Source organism: Stegostoma tigrinum, chromosome 14 (genome assembly GCF_030684315.1).
Source record: "Stegostoma tigrinum isolate sSteTig4 chromosome 14, sSteTig4.hap1, whole genome shotgun sequence".
Lineage (NCBI taxonomy): Eukaryota > Metazoa > Chordata > Chondrichthyes > Orectolobiformes > Stegostomatidae > Stegostoma > Stegostoma tigrinum.
The window spans coordinates 5,628,048-5,655,532 of NC_081367.1; the positions used below are offsets into that span (position 1 = coordinate 5,628,048).

Consider the following 27,485-nt stretch of genomic DNA (forward strand, 5'->3'; position numbering starts at 1 on the left):
GTACCAGCTCCACAAGCATTCACTCCATCTGCCATCAACGCTCCTTAACAGCAAGATGCAGTGCAGAAATTCACCAAATCTCCTTGGCATTCACCTTGCAAACATGCATGCCCTCTCTTAGGCCACGCTTAGGCCCAGGAAGGTGAAATTCCCATTGACCAAGATCGACCAGCCAATCAGTGCTTGGTAATTGTATAGGGCAGCAGCGCCATCAGGGAGACAGTGGCTGCTCTCAGTACTGCACCCACCTGAACTCAATATTCTCGGTATAAGAAATAGGGGCAGGAAGAGGCCCATTTGGCCCCTCAGGCCTCCTGCACCATTCTATCATGGCTGACCTGCCCCAGTCCTCCCATCCTCTCTGGTGCCAATTCAGCATTGTTCTCGACTTCTCGATGTCTCTTTCCTCCCATCCAATGACTCCGTCTACACTTCCTGCTGCCTTGTGAAAGGAACTAACATAGTAAAAGACCCCTCTCACCCCAGTTACAATCCCTTCCACCCTCTTCTGTCAGGCAGAAGTTATAAAGTTTGAATACCCACACAAACAGAACAGCTTCTTCCCCGCTGTTATCAGGCTTTTCAATGGACCACTTTAATGTTGATTCTGACCTTTGTCTCTCTGCATCTCCTCTGCGGCTATAACACTGTATTCAGCGCTCTGTTCCGCTACCCTTTGTATGGTACCATCTGCCTCTACAGCACACAAAACAATACTTTGCACCGTACCACGTGGCAACAACAAAACAATCAAATTTTTAAATACTTTCCGTGATGAGCCTTCACAACTCTCTGGAGCAGAGAATGTCCAACAGTCACTACTCGCCTAGTGAGAAATTCCTACTCGTCTCAGTTTTAAATGAGCATCCCCTTACTCTGTAACAATGTCCCCTGGTTTAAGATCCCCCCCCCCACCGCCGAATAGTTTAAACATTTTCTCAGAATGTATTTTGTCAAGCCCCGAGCACACCCTCATTCTTCCAAACTCTGATTAAAAAAGCCTAACCTGTTTAGGTGTTTAGCTTATATAAGTGACAAAACTGGTTTGAGAGCCTGCTCCCTCCTACTACTGTTCAGGTCTGTGTTAATACCAGCTGTACCAGCATAAGGCCCTCACGTGGTCATTAATTTTTTTACCGGAGGGTCTCAACTGGCATCACTCTCTGGATGTACTTGCCACAGACGTCACCAGGATGTTGGTAAGTAGGAGGGATAGCAATCCACCCCACCCACCACTCCACTATCATTAAATACCCTCCAGCACCAAACACACCACAGCAGAGGGCATTAAATTCTGCACCCCCCCCCCACACCTCTGTGTCTTGAAATAGCATCATGGGTAAAAGGTGTCAAACGATTTCACTGGAATACTACCGAACTACATTTGACTCCAAGGTACATTATCTGGGAGATATTAAGACAGCTGAGCAAACGTGCAGCCAAAGAGCTATGTTTTGAAAAAGGGGGAGGGGTTAAAATAGCTAACAATGTGAGGGTGCAAAAATCAGGAATGCTCAGGAGGTTGGAAATAGGGAATCATGGAGGTTTCCAAGGGTACAGCGCAGCTCAATTTTTAGGCAGCACGGTGGCGATAGGGTTAGCACTGCTTCCTCCCAGCACCAGGGACCTGGTTTCGATTACAGCCTCGGGCAACTGTCTGCGTGGAGCTTGCACATTCTCCCTGTGTCTGCCTGGATTCCCTCCAGGTTCCCCAGTTTCCTCATGCAGGCCTAGGCGGATTGGCTATGGGAAATGTGGGGTTATGGGACTGGGGAGACATTATGGGACTGGGGGAGATACTCTTTGGAGGGTCAGCACAGACTCAAAAGGCTGAATAGCCTCACTCTGCACTATGACTAACCCACAGCAAATCAATCCACTCTCACACAATACAGTTTGACAGAAACTAAACATAAAACATCCACAAGACCAGCTTGCTTGAGCCCTCTAGATTGTTTAGATCTTACTGTAAAATACACTAACCCCTGCTGTCCTAGCATTACCATTTTATATATCTCTGTTAGAACATTCTTGGAATGTTTGTTTAACCCATGGAGATTCAAGGCAAACTTTTGTAATTTGCCCTCACAAGTTAATTTTTCAACCCCTGATATCAGCCAAGTAAATCTGTGGTGTGTCATGGCCAAATATCCCCACACTGCACTGAGTGTCCAAGTGAGCTCTGATCAAGATTCTTTCAAATTGGTAACATCACTTCCTTCCCTTGGCTTTCTAATCCCCAGCACCCTGATCAATATTTATCCCCAAACCAAGAGATTATTTGGGTATTGCTGTTTGTGGGAAGCTTGGCAACCATGACTCTACTTTGAAAGCAATTCATTTGCAGTAAAGCGCTTTGGGATAACACAAGATGATGAAAGGCATATATGGGAATGCGGGCTCCTCCGTCCTTGGCAGAGTGGCCCAACAATCGAATGGAATCCAATTCATACAGACCTTTCTAACTTGGAAATTCGGAACAGGCAGGTGAAATACTCCAGAGGGCTGCTCGGAAAGTCTTCCGACATGACATTATGGATTCCCAGCTTCGAGAGTAAGTCCTCTGACCAGTTGGAGTGAGAGTTTACAGATACCTGAAAAGAACAAGAAATGAGGATCATTCCAGATGCCTTTTAAATGTTGTAACTGTACCAGCCTTCACCACTTCCTGTGGCAGCTCATTCCATATACACACCACTCTCTGTGTGAAAATCTTGCCCCTTACGTCCCTTTTAAACCTTTCTCCTCTCACCTTAAACTTCTAGTTTTGAACTTCCCCCACTCTGGGTGAAAAACCTTGCCTATTTACCCTATCCATGTCCCTCATGATTTTATAAGCATCTATAAGGTCACACCTCAGCCTCTGACACTCCAGGGAAAATAGCCCCAGGGCTTCAGATCGGTATGACAGGTCGGCACAACATCAAGGGCCGAAGGGCCTGTACTGTGCTGTTATGTTCTATGTTCTATTCAGCCTCTCCCTATGGCTCAAACCCTCCAATCCTGGCAAAATCCTCATAAATCTTTTCTGAACCCTTACAAGTTTCACAACATCCTCCCTCTAGCAGGGAGATCAGAATTGCATGCAGTATTCCAAAAGTGGCCTAACCAATGTCTTGTACAGCCGTAACATTACCTTCCAACTCCTATACTCAATGCAGCGACCAATAAAGGCAAGTGTAGCAAATGCTTTGTTCACTATCCTATCTACCTGTGACTCCATTTTCATGGAACAATGAACCTGCACTCCAAGATCTCTTTGTTCAGCAACACTCCCCAGGACCTTACCATTAAGTGTATGAGTCCTGCCCTGATCTGCCTTTCCAAAATTAAACTCCATCCGCTACTCCTCGGCCCATTGACCCATCTGATCATGATTCCATTGTGCTCAGAGGCAACCTTCTTCGCTGTCCACTATACATCAACTTTTAGTGTCATCTGAAAACGTATTAACTTTATATCCCCTGTGTTCACATCCAAATCATTTACAGAAATGACAAAAAGGAGTGGACCTAGAATTGATCCTTGTTACCCGCCGCTCGCCACAGGCTCCCAGTTTGAAAAGCAGCCCTCCACCACCCCCATCTATCTTCTACCTCCAAGCTAGTTCTGACCCCACATAGCTGGTTCTCCCTGTGTTCGGTGAGATCTAACCTTGTTAACCAGTCTACCAGGAGCAACCTTGTTGACAACATACCAAAGTCCATACGGATCACATATAGATAGCTGTGCCCTCATCAATCTTCTTCATTACTTCTTCAAAAACTCAATCAAGTTAGCGAGATGCGATTTCCCATCCTCAAAGTCACATTGACCATTCCTAATCAGTCCTTGTCTTTCTAAATATGTGTAAATCCTGTCCCTCAGGATTCCCTGCAACAACCTGTCCACCACAGAAGTCAGGCTCACCAGTCTATAGCTCCCTGGCTTTTCCTTACCACCATTCCTGAACAGTAGCACCACATTAGCTGACTTTCAGCCTTCCATCACCTCACCTTTTCCTACTGATGATGCAAATATCTCAGCAAGGGGCCCGGCAATCACTTCCCTCACTTCCCACAGAGTCCTGGGGATTTGTCTGCCTTTATACATCTTAAGACAACCTCTACCTGCATACAGACACTTTTTGAGATGTTGCTGTTTATTTCTCCAAACTCTCTAACTTCCATATCCATCCTCTGCCACCTACCCCGTTAGCTCAAGACAAGATTGGAAGATGACGGCCGGTACTTTTGGCATGTCAATTTCCAAATTGTTTTGGAAAGCAAGCCATCCGAATCTGGCAGCTTATCCACTCGATAGCTTGTTGGTGTTAGAAAGACTAGCCCCTCAAGGGTTAACCAGAGCAGCTACAGAGCTGACCGAGAATAGCTGATGCTTAGTGGATTTTGTAGAGAGTTTCTGAAAGGTGTGCACAGGAAGCGTTAAAGTGCATTAATCCCCTCTCTCCAACTCCACTCGATTTAGTGCCCGGCCTCTTGCCATTAATTTTTGTTATCGCTGCATAAATTGTTGTTTGTTTTATTTTGTTGACTTGGTGATTTATCAATTGTTTAAAAGTACAGAGCTGGGTTCCTTAGCCTTCTTTTATTTTTGTTAACGTTGTACTGCCCCTGGTGGGCAGTGTTCGTAATGTTTGTTTTGTTGATTATTTGGATCAATCAATGGTATGTTTTCAAAAGAGAAACAGTTGGGTTCCTCTCCAGTTTTGGGTGGGTTTGGCTTCTGGACTCAGAAAGGGTCCAGAGGGAATAGTTGAAACTGATGTTTGTGCTAAACTACAGATTTGCAATAAAAACCTTTGTAAATCTCTGATGGTCTTTTGCTGCCTAATCATGGTCTGTTAGGCATAGCCATCCCATTGCAGTGCATCGTTCCTATCAATTTTTCACCACATCTACCAGCTCCATGTTCATCTGGAGGGCTGGAATCCAAAAGAGCAGAAGTCACACTCGAGTTGTACAGATTTATACAGTCGTTCAGGAAGACTTCCTGACTCAGTTTGTAGATAGACCAACACCAGGAGAGGCCACTTTGGATTTGGTGCTTGGCAATGAACCTGTTATAATTAGACCTGTTGGTAGGAGAGCATTTTGGCGGCAGCAATCATAACTCTGTTACTTTTACAATAGTCATGGAAAAGGATAGTTAAGTACAGCAGAGTAAGGTTTATAAATGGGGGAAGGGTAACTACAATTCTGTTAGGCAAGAACTGGGCAACATAAAATGGGAACAGATGCTGTCAGGGAAGAGCACTATTGAAATGTGGAGATTGTTTAAGGAATGTATACTGTGTTTGCTCGATATGTTTGTCCGTAGCAGGCAGGGAAGATGTGGTCGAGTGAGTGAGCCTTGGTTCTCAAGAGAGGTTGAATGACTGGTTAAGAGGAAGTAGAATGCTTATATAAGGTTCAGGAAACAGGGATCGGAAAAGGATCAAGAGGGATACAAGTTATCCAGGAAGGAGCTGAGGAAACGGCTTAGGAGAGCTAGAAGGGGGCATGAGGAAACCTTGGCAGATAAGATCAAGGAAAACTCCAAGGCTTTTTACACATACGCGAGGAATGTCCAGAGAAAGGGTAGGGCTGATCAATGATTGTAAAGGGAACTTGTGCACGGAGCCTAAAGTGATAGGAGAGGTCCTTAATGAATACTTTTCTTCGGTATTCACAACTGTGAGAGATCTAGTTATGGGGAGGACAGTGTGAAACGGACTGGTAGGCTAGAGGAGGTCAATGTTAGTAAGGAAGATGTACTAAGAATTTTGAGGAACTTGAAGATAGATAAGTCTTCTGGGCCTGATGGGATTTATCCAAAGATTCTATGGGAAGCAAGGGAAGAGATCACAGGGCCTTTGATGATGATCTCTTTGTCCTCACTGTTCATGGGTATAGTGCTGGAAGATTGGAGAGAGGCAAATTCATTCCCTTATTCAAAAACGGGAATAGGGATGACCCCGGAAATTACAGGCCAGTTAGTTGTATGTCAATGGTGGGCAAATTATTGGAAAGGGCTCTGAGAGATAGGATTTATGATCACTTGGAAAGGCACAGTTTGATTCGTGATAGTCAGAATGGATTTGTGAGGGGTAGATCATGCCTCACAAACTTTATTGAATTCTTTGAAGAGATGACCAGACACGTGGACGAAGGTAGAGCAGTGGATGTGGTATACATGGATTTAAGTAAGGCATTTGATAAGGTCTCCATGGTAGGCTCATGCAGAAAGTAAGGAAGCATGGGATAAGGGGAAATGTAGCAGATTGGATTCAGAATTGGCTGACCCTTAGAAGACAAAGGGTGTTAGAGGATGGAATATATTCAACATGGTGCTCAGTTACAAGTGGTATATCACTTAGATCTGTGCTGGGTCCTCTTCTATTTGTGATTTCTGTAAATGATTTGGATCAAGGAGCGGAAGGGTGGATTAGCAAGTTTGTGGATAATACAAAGGTGGGTCGAGTTGTAGATAGTGCGGAGGGCTGTTCTAGGTTACAAAGGGAACATTGATAGAATGCAGAGCTGGGCTGAGAAGTGGCAGATGGAGTTTACACTGAAAAGTATGAGGTGATTCATTTTGGAAGGACAAACTTGAAAGCAGAATACAGGGTTAACGGAAAGATTCTTGGCAGTGTGGAGGAGCAGAGGGACCTTGGGGTTCATGCCCACAGTTCCCTAAAAGCTGCCACCCAGGCGGATAGAGTTGTTAAGAAGGTGTATGGTGTGTTAGCTTTATTAATACAGGGATTGAGTTCAAGAGCCGTGAAGTTGTGCTCCATCTATACAAAAGCCTGGTTTGGCCACATCTGGAGTATTGTGTCTAGTTCTGGTCACCTCATTACAGGAAAGATGTGGAAGCATTGGAAAAGGTGCAGAGGAGATTTACCAGGATGTTGCCTGGAATGGAGAGAAGGTTTTATGAGGAACAGTTGAGAGAGCTTGGGCTTTTCTCTTTAGAATGACGAAGGATGAGAGGTGACTTAATACAGCTGTATGAAATGATCAGAAGTATAGACATAGTGGACAGCCAGAGATGTTTTCCTAGGGCGGAGGCAACTATTAGGAGTGGGCATAGTTTTAAAGTGATGGGAAGTAGATATGGGGGAGATGTCAGAGGTAGGCTCATTACTCAGAGAGTGGTAGGGGCGTGGAATGCATTGCCGGAGAGGATGGTGGAGATGCACTCATTAGGGGCATTTAAGCAGCTATTAGATAGGCATATGGATGATAGTATAAGGTAGGGGTGGAGGTTAGATAGACCTTCGGTTTAGGGTAAAAGTTCAGCACAGCATCATGGACCAAAGGGCTTGTACTGTACTGCTCTATTTCTGATTGAACCTCACAAAAAGTACTGAGTTGGGTTCTGGGCGCTACATCGCAGGAAGGATATATCAGCCTTGGAGGGATTGCACCGCAGATACACCAGAAGCATGGCAGGCCTAAAATGTCTAAGGTGGCCTGTAACCTGGAAACAACATAATAAGGTAATAATGAATACCAGGTCACGTGCCCTAGCAACCCTTAACATGAAAGCAACACCACCAGGAAGTTAAGAAAGCTCTGTGCTGACAGACAGAAAGGAGAGCTACTGCTGCACAGCAGATCTATAAGTACGGGAGCTGGATGGAGAAGATGGTCAGTGAAGAGATGCAGACACAGAAAGAAAGCAGAAAGGGTTAGAAAGAGGAACATTTTAAGCACGACGGCTCCCAGGAAGAGGTCAGTTTTTCTGTTTGGCACAAAGAGAAATAGGAGCTTTTGGAGGTACTGTGTGAGGTGATTGAATAGAATTAAAACCTGGAAAACTGTGTGAATTATTCAGAGATGCTGATGGATGTTTTCCTAGAAGTGAGTAAATAGTGACTCAGGACATTATTGGTCGGTTGGTTGGTAAGGAGCTCTTAAAAGCTACACATTCAGGATATCATGACCCAAGGGAGAGAGCATTTTGTGGAGACCCTCACTACTTTTCCTTTATTATTCACAATTTTTTTTTGCTGGAATTAAGAATTGAGTTCTGAACAGCTGGAAGTTTTAGAAGAGAAGAAAACAAATGCAGGTGTTTGCCGCTGAGAACTGGCTGGAAGATAATTCAGCTTAGGGTACTCTTGTGGCACAGAGGCAGAGTCCCTACCCCCTAACAGAAAGACCCACGTTCAAGTCCTACCCACTCCAGAGGTGTGTGATACATCTATGAACAAGTTGATTGGGGAAAAATAGGTTAAAGAACAGGAAAAAGGTAATGTAACGTAATTACTAATCTAAAGAAAACAATGAAGGTGATTTAGCATCAAGTGTTGCTATTCCTAGGGCTGGCAGCTGGTTGCATGTTGAGTTGGTCGATCAGGGAGTACTGATTTTAACCAGCCAACCATAGAGAACATTGATGACAAAAGAGAAAAACACTCATGACTGGTTTTGGCAGATGGAGAATGATTTTGGAAGCTTCGGGACTGGCTGTTGTTTTTATTCTCTCTGGTTTTCTATTCAGTTATAGAGTTGTTGAATATTCTGAGAAAAGAATTCTTTTCTGTAAGAAATAAGCAAATAGTTCTGGAAGTCTACTGAAACTGTTCTTATTCCAGTCACTTTGAAATTAGGTATACAGTTACATGACTGTGAACAAGTCATCATACCAGAATTATACAAAGGCTTGGCATCATCATTTTGAATTATTCAATTGAACTGGCAAAGTACAATTCATATATTTTCTTCTTAATTTATCCCTTAACTGTGCAGGTTTGTCATTCTCTCTGTGTGTGAATGGGGTTATGAACAAGAAGGGATTTAAATCATAAATATTAGTTGGATCACTTTGTTATTTAGTTTTTTCCAGCTAAAGTTACAGTATTAATTATACATTGTTACTTGTTGTTTAAGTTATAAACTTGGTGTCCAAGTTCTTTTCTTTGTAAAGTCTGCTTAGGAACAATTGGACAATTTGAGGGTCATTGAATGTTTTAATTTCACTATGTTGTATATCCAGTGATAATGAGGCTGAATTGGTATGACTTGCTATCTCTAGGGATCGTACCCGTTTTAGGCATAAACCTTCCTGATGACAATTGTGACCCTGAAACTCAAAGATGAACGCTATTGTCAGAAAGGACACCGGACCTAACCCTTGTGAATAAATAACAGTACATCACAAACATGTGACACTGTGTAATGATGAAGGAGGGCGCTTGTGTTTGTGAAAGTGATACCTTTGTGTCATCAATCAATTAAAGTGAAATTTACTTTCTTATACGATGAATTATATATCTGTTATTTCATGTCGATTCTGATTCAAATGAAGGAAAAAGTCTGGCTGGCATTTTCTTCTCCCGGATATCATTTTGCAAATTTAATTATTTTGTTTTAAGTTTCCTCAGAGTGATGGTAATAAGTTAATGACTGCTGCTGTCATAGACAAAGCTTTTACTCTCTTGAATAGAGAAACTTCAGAAGTGATCAAATTTACAACGATTAAATGATTTTATACAGCAGATAATAAAAAAACTATTACCTCTGGTGTGACAGTCTAGAGCAATTCATACCGGGCTGAGGTTAAACACCTCCTTCAGTCTAACAAGGAATGTGGAGGATAGTGATGCTCAGTAACATGAATCCTACTGTCTTCAGAAAAGAGTGGAACCAAAACTAGGTTTGAAGGTAATTAAAGTAAGTAAAGATTGAGCCTGTCCACAGATAATTCACCAACCTGCAGTGGGACTCGTAACTTCATGTCCTCTGCATAATAGCACAGCATCTTCCACGGAACATTCAGCAAGATGTAATGGATTTGATGTTTCTCATTCTGCGTCTCATGCTGTGGAGATAAATCCAGACAATGATCATGCAATCTCTATAACTGTCTTTGTCCACCTCCAGTACAGGCTTCTGGCATATGCCCCCAGTTTTAATCACTTCACCATTGGAGCCCACGTCTACCATTCCCACCTGAATTTCAGAGCCAGTGTGATGATAGTTATGTTGGTTATTTAATCCTAAAGATGGGCAAATTGCATCAGATCACTTGGCTCTTCAACTGTTCACAACTGACTCTACCCAACCAGCCCTTTCCTGAAAATTCCAAATACAGTGTCCTGCTTTAGACATCATTCCATGACTGGATAGAATTTGCCAAGTAATCCTGAGTATGCCAATAATTATGGCGATGATTGATTTAAGTCTGTCAATCAGGGTTCACACTGTGGTTTAATTACAGCTCCTGGAAGCTATACATAGATTAATGGATAGTGTTATGAACCAGACTAGACCCCCTCGAAATATATTAAGAAGGTAGCCTAGACTGTAACTTTTTCTAATTTAAAGGTAAATGTGAGGTGCTGTGTTCCAGATGCAATTCAAACAGTCAAGCTACTGAACATTAAGCAAAACACAATTTATTCAAACACTATAGTTAAAATACAACAAAAGAAAGAGGAATTTGGAACTACTTAACTCTATTGGGATACTTAACAGAATAAGAGATTATTTTACTACTAAACAGTAAGTGTTCCAATCCCATAAACACATCTATGGCAGAAAGGCAAATTCAGAAAACAGATTGTCTCACGTGCAGTTCTATAATCCAGGAGGAAAGCAAATCAAAAGGCAATTATGAGAGAAATCTCAGAGACAGAATGTAGCAGCTGGGAGAGAATCACAGCCTCCAACCCTGCTGAGACTATTCATCACCTATTGAAACCTGAGCTAAAAATCCTCGATTTGTGGGAGATTGACAACACCTAATCAGGCTGCTTCTATTGCTCCATTTTTTAATTTTAAAAAACCCCAAGCCTCACAAATAGTTTGTTTTCTCGTAGATTGCTCGACATCTGTCCCCCAATCTCTCTCTCTAAAAGAAACCAGGGCAAAACACATTTTGTACAGCCACCTTATCATCACAATACGTCATGTTCTTTGAAGACTGAAAGAACATGCACTGTGCCTTTTTCAACTCAACAAAATCAGTGGCAGCCATTCACTGGCTCACTTCTTAGAGCAATGCCTTGACCAATCAAAATCATCCTGCCTGGTTTAAATTTAAACAAACAAGTCTACTATGTAGGACCTAAGCATATAACTGGTTGGCTCTTCTGCACAATACAGAGACAGCTGTCAGATGAAAAGCTTTTTTTTATTCATTCTTTCATGGGATGTGGGCATTATTAGCAAAGCTAACATTTGTTGCCCATCCTAGTTCCCCTTGAACTGGAAGGCTCGCCAGGCTATTTCAAGAAGATATTAACAGTCAACCACAATGCTGTCAGTCTGAAGTCACATGCAGGCTAGAACAGGTAAGGGGTGCCAATAGGAAAGGCCATGGGTGAGTGACACAGGTTTTTATGACAATTTAGTGATTGCTATTAACTTAGATTAATTTTCAATTCCAGGGTTATTCAGTAATTGAATTTAAATTCCACCAGTTAACTTGGTGAGCTTTGAACCCATGTCTGTAGGGCGTTAGCCTGGGCGTCTGGATTATTAGCCTGAAGATATTGACACTAAGCCACTCTAGACCTTAGCTTAAATATTAAATTGAGGCTGTACCTTTCTGTTCTAGTGGCTGTGGGAATAGAGCTCTCCCCGTGCTGGCAGTGGGGGGGAGAGTAATCATCACTGGCTCAAGTGTATGTAGAGAATGAATAGCCTGGACGGGCTATGAGAAAGTGACCAGGGGCTGACAGCTCTGGATCCCCCACAGAGTGGGGAGACAAGGAAAAAGGACAGAGAGCAGAATTTTTAAAAATGATTTAGAAATAGTTAACCCTAGAATTTCAAAGCTGAATCAGGGTGTGTTAATGATTGAGTTGATTATGGGGACTAGTCAGTTGGCAGCAGATAAATTCACACTGTTTAAAGGACCAGGGTGTAAAAGGAGAGATTGTGTTCTCTGCAAGTTGATGCAATGTTAGAAAGGATGTTTCCACTCACCCTACTGTACCTGTTAACTCTGTTCCTTGTACACTGGAGGAAGAAAATACAGCCATTGTCCCTAAAGTCCCTGTCTCCACTGGGCAGTGCTGTTTTAAGCAGCATAAATATTCTTTTTTACAAAAAACTCCTGCTGCAACAGCAAGTGACCTTTCGAAATGTCTCATGCAATTTTTGCTCTGTTGTTCCATGAGCCATGCAAATAGGCAAGATATGCAAAACCAGGTGGCGAATAGTCCCCTCGAGCTGATGATTTGCTTAGGGAGAGGTAAGGCTATACACCCATTGAGTTAGCAACACCAGTAGGTTCCAAGTGAATGGCACCAAACATGCTGGCAGCAGGAACATGCCATTCAGCCCTTCAAAACCATGCCTCCAACTACTTCTGCAGGAAGCTGAGGAAATTTGGCATGCCCGCAATGATGCGTCATGCCATGATATGGCAACTGCTCTGCCCAAGACTGTGAGAAATGACAGAGAGTTGAGAATACAGGCCAGTCCGTCACACAACCCAGCCTTCCTTCCACTGATTCCCGCTGCATTGGGAAAGCAGCCAACATAATCAAAGACCCCTCCCATCCCGGTTATATGCTTTTCCACCCTTTCCATTGCTTAGGAGATACAAAGGTTGGAAAACATGTACCAACAGATTCAAGAACAGCTTCTTCCCTGCTGTTATCAGACTTAAGGACAGGCATCTCATATGTTAGAATTGATGTTTCTCTGCATCTTCTCTGTCGCTGTAATACCATATTCTACATTCTGTTCTATTACCCTGATGTACTGGATTATTGCTGATCTGCTTGTGTTTCAAATTCCACATTTCTACCCATCCCTGATAATCTTTCATTCCCTGCCTGCCAAGAATCCATCTAATTCCGCCTTAAATATAATTAATGATCCATAATGTTGTGCTTTAAGCAATTCTTAACAACTGAGTCAAAGGGTATTATTATCATAGAATCCCAACAGTGTGGAAACAGGCCATTCGACCCAACAAGTCCACACTGACCCTCAGAACATCCCATCCGGACCCATCCCCCTATAACCCACCTAATCTACACATTCCTGAACACTGTGGACAATTTAGCACGGCCAATCCATCTAGCCTGCACATCTTTGGAGTGTGGGAGGAAACCGGAGCACCTGGAGGAAAGCCACGCAGACACGGGGAGAATGTGCAAACTCCGCACAAACAGAATCGAACCCAGGCCCCTGGTGCTGTGAGGCAGCACGCTAACCACTGAGCCACCAAGCTGCCCTGTTGTTGGGGACAGGAAACTGGTGCTGTGGCCATGACCTTTCAAATAGTATAGTAGGCCTAAAGGGGCTGACTGGCCTGCTCCTGGCTTTAATTCATATGCTTGCATGACCTGCCCAATAACACCTGCCCCACACTGACCCCTCCCCATGACCTGCCCCTCCTACTCACACTGACCCTTCCCAATGTTGTGCTCTTTGATCTGAGCCTCTCTAACAACTCTCTCCTGACCTACCTACCTTCTCCCATAAACAACCCCCTGCCCCTCAATCCCAACCTACCATTTCCATGAGCAGGCCATTCCTCCTGAGGTTATGCAGAAATTTATTCCTCCACCTTGTCCCCTGGGCTCGTTTTGAGGTTAGTTTTGAGTCCTGGCCTATTTCACCTGCACCGTCCGCATTTTCAGCTCTCGCTCTCTCAGGCTGCTTCTGTAGCTCCTCTTCCCATACAAGGACAAAATCTGGAATGAATGTCAAAGAGCACAAAAGTGTTTTAGTCCTTCCCGTCTCCCCGCCAGGTCTCGTCCAATCTTCAAATCCTCTCTGCCGAATCCTCCAAGTTGAGCCGTAGTTGTACAGACTGAAATACCCAACTCAATCAACCAGGAGCTAAAGGACACCTCTCAGGGTGATGGTCTCAATCATTTTATTGTTAGCCCAAAAATGGCAGTAACGTGTCAACCTCACTGGTGTCAATGAGGTGGGAAACATAACTGTTGCAAAAGTGGAGCAGAAACATTTTATCCAAGATTAGAATCAGGCAGGATTCTCAGCACCAATGCAAAGGAAGATTTTCGCTGACCCTGGTCCTAGAGGGTCACAGCACAGAAACAGCCCGTTGGCCCATATCGTCCATGCGACCAAGTTCCCTAAACCAAACTAGTTCCATTTCCCTGCATTTGGCCCATATTCCTCTAAACACTTCCTGTTGATGTACTGGTCCAAATGTCTTTTAAATATTGTAACTGTACCTGCTTCTACTACTACCTCCGGCAGCTCGTTCCAAATACACAGTGTGCTCTATGTGGAAGAACTGCCCCTCAGGTCCGTTTTATATCTTTCCCATCTCACCTTAACCCCACGCCATCTAGTTTTAGACTCTTTCCCTACCCTTGGGAAAACTACCTTGGTTAATCATCTTACCTATTCCTCTCATGGAGGTTCATAAAATCACAAGGTGACTCCTGAACCTCCTACTTTCTACAGAAAAAAGCTCCAGCCTATACAACCTTCCCATATAACTCAAACCCTTCAGACCTGGTAACACCCGTGTAAATTTTTTTCTGCATCCTTTCCAGTTTAATAACATCCTTCCTCTAGCAGGGTGACCAGAACTGTGTGCAGTGGACTCCCAAACTGGCCTTATCCATGTACCGCACAGTGTTCCAACTCCTGTGTTCAGTGCGCTAACTGACGAAGGCTAGTGTGCCAAATTCCTTCTTTACCACCCTGTCTACGTGTGATGTCACTTTCAGGGAACTAGGTACCTGAACCCCTAGGTCTCTCTGTCCCACAACACTCCCCAGGGACCTACCATTAACTGTGTAAGTCATGCCCTGGCCCGTCTGACCAAAATGGGATGTTAGCCTTTCCTTGAGAGTACTCGATAAAGCAGAGTTGAGCAAGGAGCAATAATCAGTGCAAACTTCACTCCTTTATGAGGTTGTAGGCTTGCTCGCCAACTGAGTGGATTTGGTTGCAAACATTTCGTCACCCTGCTGGGTAACATCGTTAGTGGACCTCCAGTGAAGCACTGGTGTTAATTAAATGCCTCAGCCAGCAAACCGAGGCATATAATTAACAAGTGGGACAGAACACCAACACTTCACAGGAGGTGCACTGACAATGTTACCTAGCAGGGCGACAAAATGTCTGTAATAAAACCTACCAGCTTGGCCAGCAAGTCTACACCCTCATCCACAACCTGAGTTACAAATCTTGTAGAAAACTTTATTCCTGCATTCTTCTGTGGGGTGTGAGCATCATTAGCAAGGATGCCTCCAACACAATTATTGCCTACCCTTTTCCCCTGCATTTTAGAGTGCAATTAAGCATTGCTGTGGGTCTGGAGTCACATGTAGGCCAGACCAGGCAGATTTTCTTCCCTAAAGTGTGAACCAGATGCGTCTATGCAACCAAGGTACTGCATTCAAGTTGCACATTTTTAATCAACTCGAGTTTAAAACTCGGCCAGCTGTTATGGTGTGATTTTAAACCCATGCCTCAGTCCTCTGGATTATTGATCCTGTGAAGTTACAACCATCTCCCCTATCCCTTAGTGCTGCCATTTTGAACCCTTCCCAAATTAGGACCAAACAAAACCAAGCTCCCCAAACAAATTTGGCAATAAATGAACAAATCTCACCGATTCTGGTTTTCCCATCACTGAAAAAGTTCACTTTTTCTTCTTCCTTTGGGTCTTCTGTGAACTCTTTGAATTCATCATTAATCTAAGTAGAGGAATGCAGCAATTAATGTGGTTTTAGGAGCTAAGAAATGTCTGTGTTACCGCAGGAGAATGCATATTTAAACTTGAAACTGGGTGCTGACTGTCAGCTGGTGTTTTATAACTCCCTCAAACATGATTATTCTGACACATTCCTGACCTGACTTCTGCATACCACATCCTGACCCCTATCCTGAATAAACACGACATCAGCCAAGACTCTGCTGTCTGCTTAACTCATAGCAAATCCCATCCCTGTACTCCCTGGCTTATACCCAGTTCTGGTTAAGTAGCACCTTGGTTTTAAAACATTTTCAAATCTTCCCCTTCCACCTCCACTTGTCAACTCACAATCTCCTCCAGCCCCACAGCCTTCCAAAGTATCTCTGCTCCTGGAATTTTTGGCATCTTTTGGGACATTCCCAATTCTCATTTCCCTCCTACTTCCTACTACAAAGGCCCCAAACCCTGGAATCCCCTCCTCAAACCCTTCCATCTCGGTATCCTTCTTTCCCTAAACCTACCTCTTCATCCAAGTTTTGCCATCTGACCTTCCTTCTATGGTTCAGTTTCGGATCTTGTTGGATAATGTGAAAGACTGAGGGGATGGATTATTATAGTCATGGTTCTATACAGATACAAGTTGTTGTTGCTCCTGGAAAAAAGTGAGTTGGAGCAGGAAACGCTGGGATAACTCTTGGTTTCAAGGTAGTAAGAAAGGAATAGGGAGAAAGAGTGAAAAATGGCATATTTGAATAATCGGAGGGCCATAATAAGACGTGCAGGGGAGTGGTAAAAATGGTGAGTAAAATTAATTGAGGCACAAGAAAGGGAGTGGGCCCAATCAACAAGAAATTGCATTCATGCAGAAGGATAGCCCTTATGGTCACACATAGAGTGAAAAGTTTATATGTTACCAATTACAGCACCGACTTAGATACAGAAGTACCTAGGCACAGCTTCTTTTGTTACGAGATTTTAGACAATACAGAAATAAAAAGTCCAGCATCACAGAAATTGAGATTAAGTACAGCAGACCATGTTGGCACTTAGCTTCCAGTCTGCACTGAGCCATGGGAGGCTGCCGAACCGGGCTGGGAGGCTTGCTACAGGAGGCCGGAGGCCAGAGACTGGGAATGGTTGCCAGAGGCCAGGAGAGAATAAAAGAAGAAGAAGAGAAAAAGCACTAAGAGGAAGTAAAAGAAGGAGAAGAACGGGTGGAATGGACGAGCTCTGTCCTACTCCCACCACCATCTTGCAGCTGAAAGCTGTATATAGCACTTTTAACATTATAACATTGTAAGACATCCAGAGGAACCTGAACAAATTATATTTGACACATCAGGGGATGTTAGAACAAATGGCCAGAAATGTGATTGCATCGGTAGGTTTTAAGGAACATCTTAAAAGGAAGAAAACAAATCAGGTGGGGAGGGAGGGTATCCAGATCTTCGACCCTAAGCAGTTAAAGATATGGCCACCGATGACAGGGTAGAGGTGGTGGCTATTGAACAGAGTTTGAATCAGGAATGGAGGCCAACAGCTTCAGCCTTCCCTGTTCTTCGTTTGAAGAAATTTATCAATATTGAGGTGATAAATCAGGGGCAACAGAGAGTTGAGAGATGTAATGGCGAGTTAGAGCTGGTTATCGTCAATGTACACGTGGACCATGGTTTCAGATCATGTGACTGGGAGAAGAGAAACAGCTAGAGGTATGATCCCAGCGAGGCAAACCAGATCCCAGGATAAATCTGGCCTAATTGATCAATTTTTTAACATTTTAATTAACAAGGTGCTCATTCAGTAAAATATAGCCACATAAGGCTGCAGATTTGCTTTAACAACAGAACTGAAGTTTATTATACAAAAAACAAAAGCAAATCAAACCACGTTATAGAAGACAGAGAAAAACAAAGTTCTTAAAACACCCAGGAAAACAAAAGTTCAATCTACTTCCCAATACCATCAAATTTTACAGTGATTCAAATCCACAAACATCTACCTCGCTCCACCACCAATGCTCAGTATCAGCATTGTGTGCAATCTGCAAGATATATTGGAGTAACACATGAAGACAGCATCTTCCAAACCCATCACCAGTTCCATCTGGGGACACCAACACCTGTAATTTCCCCTCAAATTACTCATTTTCCCGACCTGGAAATATAAATGGACATTGAGTCAAAATCCCATCAACCTCACCCAAATGGTTTTATGGATATATCTATAATTTCAGCAGCTCAAGAAGGCAGCTCACCATGACTTTCTCTAGGGCAACTAGGGACAGGCAATAAATATTAGCCTAGCCAACGATGTCCACATCCCATGAATGAATGAAAGAAATCCAGGAAAATTATTGGATATAGTGAAGTAATCTCAATTATAGTGAAGATTTTGCAATTCACAGTAAAGAAGTTTGACATATATGATTCTCCCTTGTTCTTTACTGTGAATTGCAAAGTCATCCTAAATGAATACTCACAAAACTAAAGAACTTAGACTTTCTCAATTTGTAATAACCTGCAAACTTCTAACTAACAGTTCTGATCTGGAAGTTGCACAAAGTAAACTGGTCTGCTGACATAATTCTGCTTTCCCTGAACTGTCCTATATTCTTTTGCACTCCCCTCCCCCACCAGACCCAGGTCAGGTGTCCTGTAAACTGCCAAAATCTGATGAAAGAAACGTATAAATGTTATCCAAAATAATGTCGGTTTTTGATTATCCTGAACCAAAATCAGGCTAATGGCTCTCAATGTTTAACTCACTCACAGCTCACCAGCACCTTTCTCTAAGTTGTGTAGAGTTGGACCATAAATAGCGGCCCAACAATTTTCCAATCTTCCATTAACACTCCAGGTGGTCCCTGGACAGTTGCTGGACTATGTCACCATTCTGGAAGGACTCTGATTTAGTAACTTTTTAAACTCTTCAGAGGAGTAACCAACCCCTTACACCTCTATTTGAAATTCCAAACTCTAAAAATTATTATTTATATCATGTATGAAATGTTATACATATATTAATTTGTACATACCAGACACTTCTATCAAGAGGAGACCAAGAGGTGGGGGAGGGGGCTGTGATCCAGATGTATCAATGCAGGAATTAGGGGGAAAAAAAACAATGTACATCATTGTCCATTTTGTTAAATGGGTCTGTTGCAGCCAGACAACGAAGAAGACAGATTGAGCTATGAGGAGACAGTGGGGCGGTAATAATGTCACTTGACAAATGACACAAAGACCTAGGCTAATACCACTATGACAATTGACAGAAATTGGATGAGCAAATAAATACAAAGCTAGTTCCTACAATAGTACCATGAAACAATCATCAATTGTCATAAAAAAACTCACCCTGCACCTTTTTGCAAAGAAAACCTACATCCTTGCCTGGACTGGCTTTTATCTGACTCCAAACCCACAGCAAAGGAGCTGACTCTTTACTGGCTGCAAAACTAGCCTTACAAGCCAGAAACGAAAAACAGAAATTGCCGGAGAAACACAGCAGGTCTGGTAGCATAGAATCCCTACAGTGTGGAAACAAGCCCTTCAGCCCAACAGGTTCACACCAAACCTCAGAGCTTCCCACCCAGACCCGTCCCCCTATAACCCACCTAATCTACACATCCCTGAACACTACAGACAATCTAGCATGACCAATCCGCCCAGCCTGCACATCTTTGGACTGGGAGGAAACCAGAGGAAACCCACGCAGACACATGGAGAATGTGCAGACTCCATACAGACAGATACCAGAGGATGGATTTGAACCTGGGACCCTGGTGCTGTGAGGCAGCAGCGCTAGCCACTGAGCCACTGCATCTGAGAGGAGAAAGCAGAGTTAATGTTTCCGGTCCAGTGACCATTCTGCTGAACAGTCTTGAAGAAGAGTGACTCAGTTAAACCTGCCTCCATCACACTATCAAAGGCTCATTCCAGATTTTAACCACCTGCTGTGTGGCAAATCCTTTTGCTCCTTTTGTTTTGCTTTGCCAGCCTCTTTAAATCTGTGCACCTACATTTGTGACCCTGGTCACTGTGTTCAGACCACCCATGATTTTGAATCCCTCTTATCAGATCTCCGTTCAGCTCCTCTCTCCCCCAAGCTACAATGACTGGAATCTGGAGGCTTTAGGTGGATAAATTAAAACTTACGAAGACTGCACTCACCTCCTGCGTTGCCACAAAGTTGTCATCCTCCTCATTTTCTAAACTGCCATAGTACTCATTCTTCAACTCATTGGGTGAGATGAGGTGAATGGCATCATTCCCCTTGTTGGCTCTACTCTTCAGCATGGTACTTCAGCTTCTCTCTTTCTTTTTTTTTGGAAGTCAGTGCCCAGTTAGGAACCTGCCTGGGAAACAATAAGCAAGACCTGGTTGAAGATGTTGAAGAGAATCCCCCACAGACCCTCTCGCTCCATGGTGTTCCTCCGGACAGCTCTTTGCTGGGACGGAGAATTTAGGAGAACTGCTGTGAGTCTTAAGGAAGACGAATCCAGGTGAGAAAGTGGTTGAGAAAGTCTGGGCTAACTTTACATGAGGTCAAAGGAAGGTCAGAGAAGACTTGATGGACATCGTAGAATGATAGAGATCTATAGAAAGCCCTTCAGCCCATTGAGTCTGTGCCAGCCAAAAACAAGCACCTAACAATTTAAGAGGTAACACAGTGTGGAGCTGGAGGAACGCAGCAGGCCAGGCAGCATGAGAGGAGCAGGAAAGCTGACATTTCGGGTCAAGTCCCTTCCCGAAACGACAGCTTTCCTGCTCCCCTGATGCTGCCTGTCCTGCTGTGTTCCTCCAGCTCCACACTGTTATCTCTGACTCCAGCGCCTGCAGTTCTTACTATATCTGAGTGAGACCTAACAATTTAATCCCATTCTCCAGTACTTGGCCCGCAGCCTTATCTGCTTTGGCATCGGAAGTGCCACAACTAAATATATCCTCAGCGTGATAAGGATCTCTGTTTCTGCCACACTTACATGCGGGGCTGTTCAAACTAATTTCGATAAGATGGACCAGGGGAAGTTATTCCATCTGACCTTTGGGGGCGTAACTGGTGAGGTCGATTTAAGATCGTCACCAAAACTTCATAGGAATGGGCGGGGTTTTTAAAATTTAAAATGAAAATTGATTTGTAGAATATGGGAGTGCTCCACCGTGAACAGGAAACGGAAGTCATGGAGACCCAGTGGGCATCACAGTCAGCAGGAAAGGTTGTGAGTTCGAGTCCAACACCAGGACTTGAGCATAAAGATCTGAGGGAGTGCTGCACTATCAAGGGTGCCTTCTTTCACTAGCAAAGTTAAACTGAGATCTCCCCTCTACCCTCCATGATGAACGCTGTAGATCCAACTGCAATTATTTTGATGTAGACCACTGGCCAATATTTATCCATTCATTATCCATCCCTCCATTCATCATTGCAGTTTTGATCATGGGAACTGGCTGTGAACAAACTGGCTACATTTCAACGTGAAATGGACTTCAAGAATATTCCATTGGCTTTCAAGTGTTTAGCCTGTTGCCTGTGGAATTCTGCTTAATCTCAAGTTTTTCTTCCTTTATCATTATTTTTAAAAGGGGAGTGGTTAGTTAGTTTGCAGAAAAATACACAAAGCTTGAGGAAAGATCGAATGGAAATGGGCAGCTGTCATGGTGCAGCAGTGAAAGATGGCACCTGAAGGGGGAGGGTGATGTCAATATTGGTTGGGTCCAGTGTAGATGACCGTGAGGCAGTGGAGGAGGAACAGTGGCACAGGGGTTGTTGATGACGTGGTTGCTCAGGACTGATGGACTCTCTCTGCGCTATACATCTTCCTGTTCCTTCATTTTATTCTTAAACTGGCACAGGATCGTCGCAACAGAGGACAAGCTTCACGCTGTATTTTACCGTTTTTCTCACTTTAAAATGCGCATGACAGTAAAATCATTTGTTCATATCAGAGAAATGCTCGATGGGCTGAATGGCCTCATGGGCTGCTGCAAAGAAGCTAACGAAGGAATATGGAAGAGAATATTGAGGACTGTTGAGCGGGTGGAGAGATCAGCACTTGCACCTTCGAAGTTAGTGCTGGGTTTATTTCTTTGTTTAACCCCAGGCCAGTGCTTGTGCCTTCCAGCCCGAAACAGACCCCAGACTCAATGCTGGAATTTATTGTCCACACGAACCTCCCGCAAACTTCATTTCACCCTTATCAGCATGTGTTTCTATTCCCTTGTCCCTTGTGTTCGATCAGAATTTCTCACATGCACTTCATTGTCAGTTCCACACCTACCATGTTCCATATTCTCACTGCCCTGAGTAAAGTTTCTCCTGAGCTCCCCTTTGGATTTAGCAGCAGCTGCCTTACACAGACAGGTCCATGTTGGGTTTTAGATTCACGCGCATGAAGGAATACTGGGCTGGATTTTAATGTACTCAGTGATTAAAAGCTCAGCTACTTATGTCTGAGATGAGGCAGGATATTTTCACAGAGAGGCACGTTTGTGTTGGCGACAGGCTTGTGACTTTAGGTTTGACTGTGCACATTGCATTGATAGTATCGTTGTCTCCTCTGGTAGTTTGTGGCCTGTAACGCTTTCCCTTTATGTACAAGAGGCCATTTCCTGGTTCTAGCAGAGTCACCCTGTTAGAAGGAAAGATACTATTAAGCTGGAGAGGGTTCAGAAGAGAGTTACCAGGATGAAGCCAGGAATGGAGGATTTGAGATATAACGAGAAGCTGGATCGTCTGGGATATTTTTCACTGGACCGTTAAGAGGTCAAGGGGTGACCTTTACAGAGGTTTATAAAATCATAAGGGGCACAATTACAGAGAATGGCTGATGTCTTTTCCCTAGGGAGGAGTATTTCCACATTGGGGGGCATATTTTTAAGGTGAGAGGAGAAAGATTTGAAAAAGATATGATGGCCAATATTTTTTACACAGGAAGTGGTCCATGAGTGGAATGAATTTCCACAGGAAGTGATGGATGCTGGTACAATTGTAAAGTTTAAAAGACATTTAGCTAAGTACATGAATAGGGAAGGTTTGGAGGGAAAAAGGCCAGGAGCAGGCAGGTGGGACTAGTTTAGTTTGGGATTATGATTGGCCTGGACTGGTTGGAGTAAAGAGTCTGTGTCTGTGCTGTATGTCCTTGCACTTTCACACCAGCGATGGTATTGGAACTGTGTTTGATGAAGCTGGGTGTGCCCCAGGTTGCCATGTGTGGGGCCCAATGCTGCCCAGCACCAGGGTGAAGTCAGCCAGCTCTCAGCTGGCAAACAAACCATCAAGGACCCAGCTAATTGTGGGTGATTGACTGGGACATTCTGCAAATGTCCAAAGGGAACCTGGGAGGGATTCAGAAGCCAAAATAATGCACGGGTGGTGATTTGGACAGATGCTGGCAGCCCGTGATCTACAGTTGTAGCAGGCAGCATTTCTCTACAGAGGCTGGATGTCCGTGAGACACCAGTGTTCGGGCACGTCAAAGGAGCTGATGGTGTCGTAGCACCATCAATGGATTAGTAACTCAGAGACTCAGGTATTGTCCCAAACGTCTGGGTATGAAACCCTCGCCCCTCCCGACAACACATGGTGGAGCTTGTATTCAATAAAACTTGGAGTTAAGTGTCAAATGAAGACCAATGAAACCATCATCCAATGTCATAACATTCCATCTGATTCAGTAATACCCATGAGGAAACAAAATCTGACCTCCACGTAACTCAACTCAAACAATATGGTGGACCTTTTAACTACCATAGTTACATAGAGCCCCTGCAGTGCAGATAGAGGCTATTCAGCCCATCAAGTCTGCACCAACCCTCTGAGGATCATCCCAATCCCCGGTCACCACTCTAATCCTGAAACCCTGCATATCCCATGGCTAATCCACCTAATTTGCACATCCCTGGAAACTGTGGGCAATTTGGCATGGCCACCTTAACCTGCAAATATTTGGGCTGTGGGAGGAAACTGGAGCACCCAGAGGAAACCCACGTAGACACGGGGAATATGTGCAAACTCCACACAGACAGTGACCTGAGGGTGGAATCGAATCCAGGTACCTGGTGCTGTGAGGCTGCAGTGTTAACCACTGAGCCACTGTACTGCCCTTGGAATGGCCCTAACAAGCCACTCAGTTTCTAGAAACTTCTCAAGAAGGGAATGAAACAGGATGGGCCACGTGACATCGACTAAGGTACTGGTAACAGCAATGGCAAACACAGCCCTGGCCACTCCCATCGAGAAGGACAAGGACAGCAGACATATGGGAACACCATCACCTCCGAGTTCCCCTCCAAACCACCCACCATCCTGACTTGGAAATATATTGTTGTTCCTTCAGTGTCACTGGGTCAAAATCCTGGAATTCCCTCCCTAATTGCACTGTGGGTCTACCTACAGCAGGAGGACTGCAGCTGTTCAAGAAGGCAGCTCACTACCTCCTTCTCAAGGGGCAACCAGGGACGGGAAATGCATCCTGGGCCCAGGCAGTGTCACCCACACCTCATGATTTCAAAACCCCCTGAGATGTGGCTAGTATCTCCTGTGAACTTTGGCATCTTGTGCTGCCCTTGTTCCTGTGGTGTTACAGGGTCTTTGAGTAGCAGGTAGGAGGCTTACCTGAAGGCAACAGCTAGTCTCCCCATCCTAGTGTGGGACAGTGAACCTTAGAACCAAAAGCAAGTCCTTTCTCAGGAACAGAAATGTGCCTATGTATTGGTTTGTGGCTCTGAGATTGATTTTGCCACTCAGTTGCCAGTTACCATTTGAGCTCACCTCGCTTTCCCTGACAAATTTCAAGAATAAACCATGATCCCCACCACAACCCCGAACATTAAGCTGAAATGTGCGTGTGCGTGCATGTGTGCGTGTGCGTACGTGCTCTGTGTGTGTCTTAGAATTGGAATCTATTTTGTTTTCTCCCGTACTCAGGTATAGGGATACCGGAATATGGTGATCAGTTTACAATGTCACCATTCACAATGTCACCTTAGGCACAAGGTACCTAGGTACAAACTCTTAGGTAAAGAGCAGAAAAATAAAGAAATAAGTTAAGAGTTCGACCTGACAGCTCGTCTCAGCATAAAGTAGGAGGAAATAAAGTTAAACGTTTCAAATTACAATCTCTCTTTAGCCATGGGCATGCAGCCGCTCCACGCTGGGCTTTCCCCATGAGGACTCGATCTCCAACACCCTCCCACCCCGCACTGGGCCTGATCTCCACCTCTCTGCCATCATCATCCACCACCATCTGGGCTCACCAACCGCATCACCACAGGCTACGAGGGTCTGGGTCTGGTGCCACTCCAGGCCCTCAGCTGTTTCCACGATGCTGCCGACTGCCAGGATGGCTTGAACTGAGCAGTTGGGTAATTGGAAACCTGTCTGTCACACAAGGTTTTCCCACACACAGCCTCACCCTCTGGACTTCACAGCAGCTTCCCAATGCACTGACATTTTCTCCTCGATGTCGACAGGCTCCTTCCTCATCTATACCCAAATTCACCAGGCTTTCTCCTGGTTTGAAGTAGCTCGTTCTCCACATGTCTACCCTTCCAAGCACCTTTATATCTTTAACATTTCTCTAATCAGTTGCCTCTTCTTTTCCTTTGCATTTCTGATCTATGTGGCCTATCTTGATGGTCAAGGCCTTCTTTCTCACTGATTTCCTGGAGCCCTACTACAATCAGTGTGCTCACACTAGTTTGGAAGAACCTATCTGGCTGTATGCACGGGGACCTCAGCAATCCCTGTTTAGTTCACTAACAGGCTCGGCACATCCTGTGCTGGTTATGTGCCCAATGTGGGAGGGATGGCATTTCCTGCATAACCATTCCGGACTGGAAAGCATAAACCGCTACTGTCGACTTCCTGTCTACAATCCAAAGCTCACTCTCCCACACCAGGATGGGGAGACTACAACAAAGAGGATAAAGGACAGCACGGCACAGGAACGGGCCCTTCGGCCCACCAAGCCTGCATGATGCCTTTCTAAACTAAAAGTCTTTTGCCTTTACTGTCTGTATCTCTCTATTCGCTGTTTATTCATGTTTCTGTCAAGATGCCTCTTAACAATCACTGGTGTATCTGCCCCCTGACATCTCCTCTGGCAGCCCATTCCAGGCACTGGCCACCCTCTGTGTGAAAAAAAGCTTGTCTCTGACATCTCCTTTAAACTTCTCCCCTTTGACCTTAAACCTATGTCCCCAAGTCATTGAAATTGTTAGTCTGGGGGGAAGAAAGTCGCTGATTCTCCATTCCATTCATGCCCCTCATAATTTAGCGAACCTCTACCAGTTTGAGTCAAGTTCAGGTGAAGGTTGAGGTGGCCCCCCTGCTGCTCGAAGACCCTGTAGCTCCACAAGCATGAGGATGGCACAGGATGTCAAAGGTCGCGGGAGTCACCAGTCACAACTCGGGGGATTTTTACACTTATGGGAGGTGGGCATCACTGGTGCATGTGGCTGAGGGCAGAGCTTGCTTCTCTGGTGCTCAATCATGTCTTGCTGTTCAGAGTGGCAGAGCTGGAATCGATTTGGTTAGCTCCTCCTGCACCAATCCCTGATGGAGCGCAGTGATGTGTGGGCACAGGCAGGTACCAGCTGGCTTTGTTTCAGCTGACACTGTGCTGCTGACCCATCATTATCAAGCGGCTCTTTGTTGTTCAAACTCGTGCGGAAAAATGAAGCCACTTTTAGTAAATCTGGCACAGCAAAATCTGAGAAATGAACTCGGTGTAAACTGTGATAATGGGAACTGCAGATGCTGGAGAATCCATGATAACGAAATGTGAGGCTGGATGAACACAGCAGGCCCAGCAGCATCTCAGGAGCACAAAAGCTGACGTTTCGGGCCTAGACCCTTCATCAGAGAGAGGGATGGGGAGAGGGTTCTGGAATAAATAGGGAGAGAGGGGGAGGCGGACCGAAGATGGAGAGTAAAGAAGATAGGTGGAGAGGAGAGTATAGGTGGGGAGGTAGGGAGGGGATAGGTCAGTCCAGGGAAGACGGACAGGTCAAGGAGGTGGGATGAGGTTAGTAGGTAGGAGATGGAGGTGCGGCTTGGGTGGGAGGAAGGGATGGATGAGAGGAAGAACAGGTTAGGGAGGCAGAGACAGGTTGGACTGGTTTTGGGATGCAGTGGGTGGGGGGGAAGAGCTGGGCTGGTTGTGTGGTGCAGTGGGGGGAGGGGATGAACTGGGCTGGTTTTGGGATGCGGTGGTGGAAGGGGAGATTTTGAAGCTGGTGAAGTCCACATTGATACCAGTGGGCTGCAGGGTTCCCAAGCGGAATATGAGTTGCTGTTCCTGCAACCTTCGGGTGGCATCATTGTGGCACTGCAGGAGGCCCATGATGGACATGTGATCTAAAGAATGGGAGAGGGAGTGGAAATGCTTTGCGACTGGGAGGTGCAGTTGTTTATTGCGAACCGAGCGGAGGTGTTCTGCAAAGCGGTCCCCAAGCCTCCGCTTTGTTTCCCCAATGTAGAGGAAGCCACACCGGGTACCAGTGGATGCAGTATACCACATTGGCAGATGTGCAGGTGAGCCTCTGCTTAATGTGGAAAGTCATCTTGGGGCCTGGGATAGGGGTGAGGGAGGAGGTGTGGGGGCAAGTGTAGCATTTCCTGCGGTTGCAGGGGAAGGTGCCGGGTGTGGTGGGGTTGGAGGGCAGTGTGGAGCGAACAAGGGAGTCACGGAGAGAGTGGTCTCTCCGGAAAGCAGACAGGGGTGGGGATGGAAAAATGTCTTGGGTGGTGGGGTCGGATTGTAGATGGCGGAAGTGTCGAAGGATGATGCATTGTATCTGGAGGTTGGTGGGGTGGTGTGTGAGAATGAGGGGGATCCTCTTTGGGCA

The 27,485-nt window shown here is 44.8% G+C and overlaps 1 protein-coding gene across 1 annotated transcript in view; it reads right to left on the reverse strand.

Annotated features, from left to right (window-relative positions):
• The window catches only part of LOC125457395 (anoctamin-7-like), a 90,852-nt gene that overhangs the window by 53,637 nt on the left and 9,730 nt on the right, over positions 1–27,485 (reverse strand). Inside the window, exons 2-6 of the mRNA XM_048541552.2 lie at positions 19,806–19,990; positions 15,550–15,634; positions 13,464–13,645; positions 9,703–9,810; positions 2,458–2,594 (exon numbers count right to left, since the gene is read on the reverse strand). Coding sequence (XP_048397509.1) covers positions 2,458–2,594; positions 9,703–9,810; positions 13,464–13,645; positions 15,550–15,634; positions 19,806–19,931 — 638 coding nt within the window. The 5' untranslated portion in view covers positions 19,932–19,990. The remainder of the gene's footprint in view (positions 1–2,457; positions 2,595–9,702; positions 9,811–13,463; positions 13,646–15,549; positions 15,635–19,805; positions 19,991–27,485) is intronic.